Source organism: Octodon degus, unplaced genomic scaffold, assembly GCF_000260255.1.
Source record: "Octodon degus isolate 3935 unplaced genomic scaffold, OctDeg1.0 scaffold00014, whole genome shotgun sequence".
Classification (NCBI taxonomy): domain Eukaryota; kingdom Metazoa; phylum Chordata; class Mammalia; order Rodentia; family Octodontidae; genus Octodon; species Octodon degus.
The window spans coordinates 24,607,655-24,617,901 of record NW_004524590.1 but is presented as its reverse complement, the minus strand read 5'-3'; the positions used below and the strand labels follow the sequence as shown (position 1 = coordinate 24,617,901).

At 36.0% G+C, this 10,247-nt stretch overlaps 1 protein-coding gene across 3 annotated transcripts in view; it reads right to left on the bottom strand.

The window, feature by feature from the left end:
• Positions 1-436: 436 nt before the first annotated feature.
• The window catches only part of Hnmt (histamine N-methyltransferase), a 58,949-nt gene continuing 49,138 nt past the window's right edge, over positions 437-10,247 (bottom strand). For all 3 annotated transcript variants that reach the window (XM_004626386.2, XM_023709797.1, XM_023709798.1), the window contains exon 7: positions 437-992. In XM_004626386.2, coding sequence (XP_004626443.1) covers positions 637-992 — 356 coding nt within the window. In that variant the 3' untranslated portion in view covers positions 437-636. The remainder of the gene's footprint in view (positions 993-10,247) is intronic.

The following is a 10,247-nucleotide window of genomic DNA, read 5'->3' as shown; positions in this document are numbered from 1 at the left end:
AAAACATTAGATCATAGAAGAATTAAAAATGAAAAGAAAATGACAATATGTCAGAGTTAATTTTGTAATCTTCAAAAGTACTTGCTCTTAATATTCAATAAAACAAAAATAAAATAATATACAAAACCAATGCTTCATAAAACAAGACAAATGTGCTAAGTGATCAAAATATCAGTGATTGGGCTGGGGATATATCTCAGCAGGCCCAGTGGCTTCCTATCAAGCACAAGGTCCTGAGTTCAATTCCTGGTACCCAGCCCCAAAAAGAAGAAAATCAATAAGTATTGACTTCAACAGTTGTTAAGAATCCACACAATGTATTTTATTAGTATCCTTGAAAATTGTAGTACAATTAGCAAATGCAAAGGCTTTTCTTTTTGTTATTGTTGAATCAGCAAGCCAATAGAATTCAGTGTCTGATGTTTTCAGCTCTTGCCTAGTGTCTCAGAGACAGAAAAGACTAGAAGTATTCCAAGTGTTTCTTCTTAGAAGTCCATAAATGTCTTAGAATTTCCTAGATTTCTTTTATAGTAGATAATGCTTTATCTATGAAATGTAATTATAATTTTAATATGGATATAAATGATTGACAGTTATCCAAAATGTCAAATTTGAAAACATTCTCATGAGTGATAGTTATGCCTCAATCACCATGAAGCTCAGGTTATTATTAAAGAGAACCTTCCCATCTTTCTTAACACTAAATTCAGGCTTCTGTAGATCTTTCATAATTTCTGCTCTGAGATCCGGTGGTGCTGTTGTAGTAAAGTTGCAGGTTTCTGTCAAAAAATCCCAAAGCAAATTTCCATTTTCATTACCCTCAGTAAAACAGTCAGTTATGTCCATGGTGGACAGAAGATCATAACACTCATACTTAATCCCCAGGCTGTCCAGCATCTGAGTGAGATGAGAGGATGTGACATACAGGCAGAGGTCATTCTGGGGCAGGCGGGATCCGTACTTGCCCCACAGCTTGCCCCAGCCGCTGTTTCCTGTAGAAACAAACAAATTTCACGTTTTTATTGATTCTTTCTTTCATTCTTTTCTGTCAGGTAGCATACTAGATGTGTGGAATAAAGTGGTGAACAAAATAATATTCTCACACTTCTGTAGCTCAACTCAAGAAACATAGTAGAAGTGAAAGTTTAAATAAGTAAATATATCTTATATTCCATGATGATCAGTGCTAAATGAAAATCTAATTAGAGTAAGTGATAAGCAAGGTTAAAGGCTTGAGGCACTGCTTTTTTATCTGGGGTAGTTAGAGAAGTCTCTTCAGTAAGGTGATATTTGAGCAGCAATTTGACTGCATGTTATGTAGATCTCAAGGAAGAAAAACAGCCAAAGAGCTAAGGCAGGTACATGCCTGGTGTGTTTATGAACTAACCAGAAAGCCCACACAATTGGTGTTGTGTGAGCAAGCAGGGAGAATGGAAACAGTTGGGGTTGAATAGGTAGAAGATGGCATACATGAAGTAACAGATCACATGAGGCCAGATGGGAAACCCTTTGTAGTCCTTCCCAGCCAAAGTTTCTGTGCTGATTCAAATATTCTCTATCTGTGTTGCCAACATGGTAGCCACTTGCTAGTTGCAGCTATGAAGCACTTAAATTGCAACTAAGCTAACTGAGGAGCTTAATTTTAGTTTTCATTTCATTGTAATCAATTTTTATTTCAATCTCCATGGCTAAATTTGCCTTTCATATTACATTACACAATGTTAGTGTTAATTTACATTTAACAAGACCATACAGATGACAATTGACTATAAAGGGATATAACCCAGAAGCAGAGAAGTAGTGAGATGACTACTATAATAACATGGTATGTGATAGTGACTCAGACTACAGAATTAGGAGGCAAATAGAAATGGTTGGATATAGTTTAGGTAGTAGGCTCCTAGACTCAATGGAATTTTGAACAACTTAGATATCAAGAAAGAACAAAGAAAAGAAAGAAGAAAGTTAGTGAAGGCCTCAGTGATTTTTGCCTAAGCACCTGAAAAGAAAGAAGTTCCATTATTGGAGATTAAAGGAATGAAAGAGATGCACTTTCAAATGCATCAGTAAGCATCTGGTTTGGAAATATAAATTTGAGATACCTATGGAACATTCAGGCGGTGAGAAGAAGACAGTGCTTTGTGGTAGTCTGGTGTTCAAGAGGAGGTCGCATGAACAGTAAGTTGAAATGGAAAAAAAACTGCAATAAGTAAATGATGACTTACTCAAACCAAAGTGATAGACTTCTATTTCTATCATTTAGAAGATGCTGTCTTGTACCACCATTAATTAGGTTTATTTCTACAAATTTTGTTCCCAACGCTAAAGGACAATTTAGCAAAATCTATTGTATCTAACTGAAAATGCAACCCAGCATCAAAGCGAAGAGAGGTATCATATGGATTCAGTAGAAGTTCTCATATTTAATGAAAAGGATCATCAATGATAGAAAATGGTAAATAATTATCTACACTGGATGTTTACCAACATTTCAGAAGATAGATAACTGTAACATACACTCTAGGAAAAGGTGAAATTGGAATAAGACAGAAAAAATAAATCTCAGTTGAATGGAAAATATAGGGTCATGAGTACATATTTAAAAATCTTTCATTCAGGAAACAGTGGATTTTCTCCACAGAAGAGAAGCTTTTACTGTCATCACTATTATTTTTTCCATTTTTATTATTTTAATTTTATTGGTATATTTTAAACATATAATGGTATTGTTCATCATAGAAATTTTGTATGTGTACACAATATAATCTTGCTTATTTTTCTCAATCCCCTTCCCTTCTTTTAACCTCTCTTCTCATTTATGAAAACTTAGTTTCCATTTTTCTTTCTATTCCATTTTTTCCATAATTTTTTTTGAGAAACAAATAACAATGAGACAGTTTCAAATCAAATTGGCAGGACAGTTTCAATAATTAACACATTGCATACATTCATCCTAGTGGTTATTTGCTGTACAAGATGCAGACATGATATCCTATTTACAAACACCATTAGAACAAGTCACTCTATTCATTAAGAGAATGTAACTATATATCTATCCTAACCATCATGCATACACAGATACAAAATGGACATGCATCGGTACCCCCTTTTTGTTTAGTTCCGTTATTTGAATATTATAGGTGTGTTAACTCAGCAAAATATTCTAAAAGAGTCCAGTAGTCCATAATAGTATTGGGGCTTCCGCTTCACTGGCAATGTCAGAAATTGTTGACCTGAGTCCCCTACAGCTCAACATAACACCATGGCTTTACCTCTTATACTTTGTTTTTATACTTTTCTGCTGGATGGTGAAGATCAAGATAAAGCAAGACCTATGCAACAAGAGTGGTAGGTTTTGGATCTGATAGGGTCAGTCAAATCCCCTCAGGATTTATTCTGTGATACATCATTATTATTTTTAACCTGAGGGAGAAAAAGGCCCGAAACGCTAATCACAGCAAATTCACTGGCGTCAGTACTGTGACGCAGCGCCACCTCTGAGCTGAGCAATTATGCTCCCTCTGACTGAGGCATCACCATAACGACTCTCAGTGGGCACCACATATGGTGTCACTTTTGTTTTCAACATGATATAAACTCGATCCTATTTTCCCACAGAAGTAAAAATAACACACCATGAATTAAAAATAACACAATTCCTAGCCAGGTAAGGAGAGGAAAGCCAGAAAGCTTGGTGCACTCCTGCCGGAGCTCCTTGCTGAACTCGATAGGCTGCCTTTCATTCAGCATCTCTCCTCTAGTGCTTGGCTGCAACACTTGCAGAAGCACATGCGGCTGGCATCATCTTCATCTGGGTGCTCCTTATTTAAAACAAAATCCAACTCTTTTATTCATGTGTGCTTTCCATTTTCTATCCCAAATCAATCTCATCATCATGATGAAGAATTTACTGAGCTCGGCTGGCTCTGTGACGGGCGCTTGGGAACACCGAGGAAAAGCTTGTCCGCTGGAGCAGGATGTATTCCAATAGGTCAGCCAGCCAAGGCCATCACTTAGATCTGAGTTCCATTTGCCTTTTATTTCCTAAATGGTCTTACTTGTTTGTTCTTTACTGTTTTTGTGTAGTGTGTGGCTCTCTGTGTATCTTTTCATTGAGACTTTTACTTCTGTTAATTAAAACCATTTGCACAATAAGATGCTAGATTCTAGCCTCAGCACCCAAATCATGGCAAACTACCTTGTAGGTAGTTTATATATATACAAATATACAAAACTGTCTCATGTTCACTCATTTCTTGTCTACTTGTAGTTAATTTTAGATCTAATATGGTCTCTTTTGTGGATGGAGGTTTAGAGTTGATTAGTGCTGATATCACAAAGTAGAAATAAACAACGATTTAGTTCCACTCAAACACATTCTGAGTTATCTCTTATGTGCTTAAAACTTTACAAAGATCTAGAAATACAGTCGAGAGGCAAAGACCTAGTCTCAGGCATTCTCCTCATCTGTCTAAATGGCTCTGGTGGGAAGCAGCCCACTGCTGAAAGTGTTTCCTATACAAGTCCTCCTTTAAATTATAAGTTTTTCAAAGGCATAGAAGATATCTATGCAGCTTTTACTACCCTAGCAGAATCTCTCAGTAACAAATTAATCAGCTATATTATCACTATATCAAGTCCATAAATCATTATCTTATACAGCAAACACAGAACTGAGAAGATAGCAGTGCTCTGAACATAGTAGAAATCTTACATATAGAGTGTCTTAGTGAAACTGGATACTCTGCATAATTACATCTAGAAAACAACTTCGAATTTTACTATCTTACTGCCCAATAAATTTCACACATAAGTGTCCAAATGTTGCTCAAATAATTAAGTACTTTATTCTTTTCAATGAAAGAACTCATCTGTTTGGCAGTGTGTTAGCATCCGACTGAGATGGGCAGCTGTGAATGTGAGTGAGCTACGTGGCATATTTCAGATCACCCTTCAGAGCAAGACATGGCTGGAGATGCACCACGAACCTAACCGGATGAGATCTGGATGGATGAGTGCTCCTAGAAATTCAGTTCCAGGAGTAGTCCCAGGGTGAGCTGAATCTACCTATAAGAAGTACTCAGTTTTCTGCCTTGTAGAGAATTTATATAAGAAAGTGTTACATACAGAAGCATATCTGCTGTTAGGTAATTATGAAGTAAATTCCATTTAGAAGCTAATCATAACTTAAACTTGAATATTGTTCTAAGATGCAGAGCAACTACACTAAAGTGGTTCATGCTGGGCTGTGTTTGGGCCAAGCCTTATGTTCACTTTCTAAATTAAGAATGGAGTTTTAAAAGGTACTGTCTGGGTTCTGAAGACAGCCCAAGACGATGGTTCTGAAAAAGTGAAAAGGGGAGATGCAGCTGGGGCACCTCACCTAGCGAGGCTTCGCAACTTCTTTCCTACTCACAGACTGATAAAATTGATAGAGATTCGAATATAATTTTTTTTTTCAGTTCTATAACTTGAATCCAGAGCCTTTGCATTTAGTTCTATCTCCAACAACTTTTACACTTGGTGTTAGCCAAAAGGCTCCGAAGCAATTCCAACAACTTTTAATTTTGCTTTTAGATTTGAGAAAGGATCTTTCTAAGTCACTAAATTGCCCAGACTGAACTGAACTTCTGATCCTCCTGCCTCAGCTTCTCAGACTGCAGAGATTATAGGAGAAGGCCACCATGCCTGGGTCACCATGGGCACCAAATAGTAATCACATGGGTTATCCCTATACATGTTCTAATGGTAACCTAAAGCAATTCTAAAATAAACCTGGGGTAGGGGGAGATTAAATTAGTTTTCAATGTTAGAAATGAATTTCAATCTATTTTTCTCAAAGTAGGCCCACAGATTATATCTAGTGTATTGATACAACAAAATAATTACTGCTGATTTTATTTATTTATTTATTTATTTATTTATTTATTTATTTATTTATTTTGCAATACTAGGGATTGAACTCAGGACCCTGCACTTGACAGGGATGCTCTTATTCTATTGAGTTATCTCCCCAGGCCCTACTGCTGATTTCAAAAGAAAATATGTCATCCCCTTATAATGAGGGGTGAAAGAATTTATCTCAAGCACATTCACGGTGCATAGACAGGCTTGTGAGCACACATTCTCTCCATTTATCTTCATAGTCATGAGTTTTGACATACCTGAAAAGTAAAGAACAGTGTTTTGAAGACTGAAGGAGGGAGGGCTATGTCCACGCTTGGGGCAAGGCGGGACAAGATGAGAAAGGGCAGCTATAGCACATGCAAGATTAGGAAAGAAGGAACCAGATGATAAACTGGGAGGAGAAATTCAATGCAAATGACTGCTTTGATTCAGCACGTAAGCTGGACCCCTGGGCATTCTTAGGAGGGAAAGGTTGTGTAGAAGGGTGATGCTGTTTGAGATGCAAGCGCCAGGTATTTGCGTTATATTTTTAGAGTTACCTACAAACCCAGATGACTTCAGGGCCTGTCTGCATTCCAGGGAGTATTCCAGCTATATAGTAAGTTAATAGCAGTAATAAATATACTTAGCAATTCTATTTCTCTTTTCAAATATAATATCTTTTCTTTCTTTTTTTTTTCTTTCTTTTTTTTTTTGTGGTACTGGGAATTGAACTCAGGACCTTACGCTTGTTAGACAAGCACTTATTCTACTAAGCTATCTCCCCGGGCCTCAAATATAATATCTTTTAAACTGCAAAGGAAACTATATTAAAGAGCTGGGGCTATAGCTCAGCGGAACAGTGCCTATCTAGCAAGCAGAAGGTCCTGAGTTTGATTCATTTTATGTATTTAATTCAGGGTCTCACTATACAGATCAGACGCTCAGTGACCCTCCTGATTTCAGGCTCCCAAGCACTGAGATTGCAGGCCTGTGCCACTATGCCCAGTCTCAATCAACATATCAATGCTCCCCTGGGGCAGGGCCAGCACAGCTGCAGGGATTGAACGCCAGTCCTTTCCTCTGCCAAAGCAGGTACTTCAATCTGCTGAGCTGTCTGGTTGGTTCTCTGAGTTCAATTCTTGGTACAAAAGAAAGAACGAAAGAAAGAACGAAAGAACGAAAGAAAGAAAGAAAGAAAGAAAGAAACTATATTGATAAAATTATTTAAAAATAGCTTATATTTAGTTAATTTGCTCAAAAAATTGATAAATACAAGTAAAAAAAGAAAATACCTGAGACTACTTTAGATTTAGGAGAGAGAAATATAAAATTCAGAAGATAAGGGACTGGGGAGATGGCTCAGTGGAATAAGCACTTCCCTGGCAAGCACAGGGGCCTGAGTTCAATCCCCGAATCTGGAAAAAAAAAAAAATAAAGAAAGAAAAAAAGAAAGAAAGAAGATAATGTGCAAATCTACTTTCTCCTATAAAAAGAAATGGAGAGCATATTCTGTCTGTAATACTGGAAACCTCTTCTACAAAGTAAACGCTCTGGTACAGGGAGACGGTCATCTGACCCACAGCTCAGTGATCTAACAATTATTACTTGTTGCATTCTTGGGTTTAGGAACTGCACTTTTTTTTCCTTTTTTTTTCTTTTTGCATTATTTTATTGAGAAGCAAATAGCAAAGAGACAGTTTCAAATCAAATTTGTAGGACAGTTTCAATAATTAACACATTGCATACTCTCTTCCTAGTGGGTATTTGCTGTACAAGATGGATACATGATAACCTATTTATGAACACTATTACAACAAATCCCTCTAGTCATTAAGAGAATGTAACTATATATCTATCCTAACCATTTTGAATACACAGATACAAAACGGACATTTGTCTGTATCTCCTTTTTGTTTAATTTCATCATTTGAATATTATAGGTGTGTTAACTCAGCAAAATATTCTAAAAGAGTCCAGTAGTCCATAATAGTAGTGGGTCTTCTGCTTCACTGGCACTGTCGTAAATTGTTGACCTGAGTCCCCTCAACAGCTCAACATAACAGCATGGCTTTACTTCTTATACTTTTCTGCTGGATGGTTAAGACCAATGTAAGCAGGACCTATGCAACAAGGGTTGTAGCTTTTGTATCTGATAAGGTCACTCTCACAGAATAGAAGACACAGATGAATTGGACAGATTCCTAGAAAACTACAAATTACCACAACTGAATCAACAAGATATAACCACTCTCAATAGCCCAATAACAGCCAATGAAATACGAGATGTAATAAAAAACCTACTGACAAAGAAAAGTCCAGGTCCGAGTGGATTCACAGCTGAATTCTACAAGAAATTTGCAGAAAACGTAGTCTCTATACTCCTTAAACTCTTCAATGAAATTGAAAAGGAAGCAATCCTTTCAAAGATATTCCTGGAGGCAAGTATTATACTGACACCAAAACCAGGGAAAGACACAACTAAGAAAGAGAACTACTGGCCAATCTCCCTCATGAACATAGATACTGCACCTATTAAGAATGCTTTCCCCTTCAGGGTAACAGTCTCCTGCACTGTAATATTAAAAATGTTGTGATGTATCTAACGAGAATGTAAGTCAAATGTTTCCACCATACAAAAATATACTGGTTGAATAATTTTTGGCCCAAAATACTTTTCAAAGAAAACTAACTCATTTTTGAGTTTGTCAAAATCAAAAATCAAAAAGGAGGCTGCACACCTCCATTGTACGTCTACCTAGACCCCACATATGCAGTAATGGAATATAATGCAGATGTGTCATCAATAAGTCCCCGCATTAATACTTAGACCCACACCGGTGTACCGTGCTTTGGCATTCTTGCTCCATGTATCATCACTGTTGTTTTTTTTACTGGTTCTGTTTTGATTTGAACATGTCTTGATGCCTAATAATGGACTATATGAACTTTTCATAGCATAGTCAGCACAATATTATATCCAAAGTTACACTTATTCAATTCTCAGTTGTGTGTAGACTCCTTAATAGCACTTTCTAAGCCTTACCCCATCTTTTCTTTATTAGTAGATACATATTCATAGAATGTTGCCTCTGGCATGCAAATATTTAACTTTTGAAAATATTTTGCGTAGGACAGTGGATATGCTATTGATATGAAATGTACTCCAAAACAAAACAGCAATTAACCACTACGAAGACAGTATGCACTGTGTTAATTATTGAAACTGTCCTACCAGTTTGATGTGAAACTGTCTCATTGCTATTTGTTTATCAATAAAATTGTGGGAAAAAATAAATAAAAATAAAAAATAAATAAACCAGAAATAAAAAAAAAACAAAATAAAAATTTTGCATAAGTTTCTGTCTATAATACTCCTTTTGGCGTACTTATGGATATCATCAGGAACGTGTTTGCCACAATGTTTTAACTAAGTTTCTTTTCAATTTCAAAATGCAGTGCATAGCACTTTTGCTAAGTATCCTAAATTAGACAGAGGTTAGCAGGAAGGATTCAGTTTACATAATACCTTCCAAATGGCAAGCCAGACCTTTCCCACATAAATGAATACTTTCAACTAGAGGTAAAAATAGTATATCAAGATGGTTGGGCAGCAGGTTACGTACAGGAGCTCTCTATTTCCAAACTTCTATATAATTTTAAGCCCAGGATTATAGGCAGCAATCATATTTGTCATTTAAAAAATTATTCCTTATAATTGAGAAAAAGTAGATTTTGTGATATGATTTGGACTAAGTACTTACAATTTGCTTAGGAAGACGGGGACTGCTGTGTATTATGAGTGAATGACCTCAACAAAAAAGAAAAAGTATTTCTATATCCCTGAAAGCAACATGCTATGATCAAATGCTTATTTTAGAAAACAGAACAAAAGAAAAACAAAACAAAACAATACTACAAAACAAGGTAATTAGACTATTTTTGATAGGTATTTGAGAAAAGATGCAATCAACAATGCAGCTAATAGCAACAGAAATGCAAACTAAACAAATATGCACATAAGAGGGTAACTGAATAGTTAAACCTTTATTTACTTATTAATAAATATTACAGATGGAAAAGAGACACGTAAGTGGCCTAAAGTACATAAATATAAACATTTATCATGTTGTGTCTCATTTAAAAATATTTATCACTTGAAATTTATATTACATAAAAATCATTCAGATAGAATTGAAGACTTTTCCTGGACAAAAAGGAACTCATATGCATTCAACTCCACTATGTTCCTGAAAGTGAGAAAACTGTGAGTGACTCTTCTAAGAGTGAAAAATTAATTGACTATGATCAGAGACCAAGGCTAAGACCAGATATGCTTACAGCCTTCTTTACACATATGA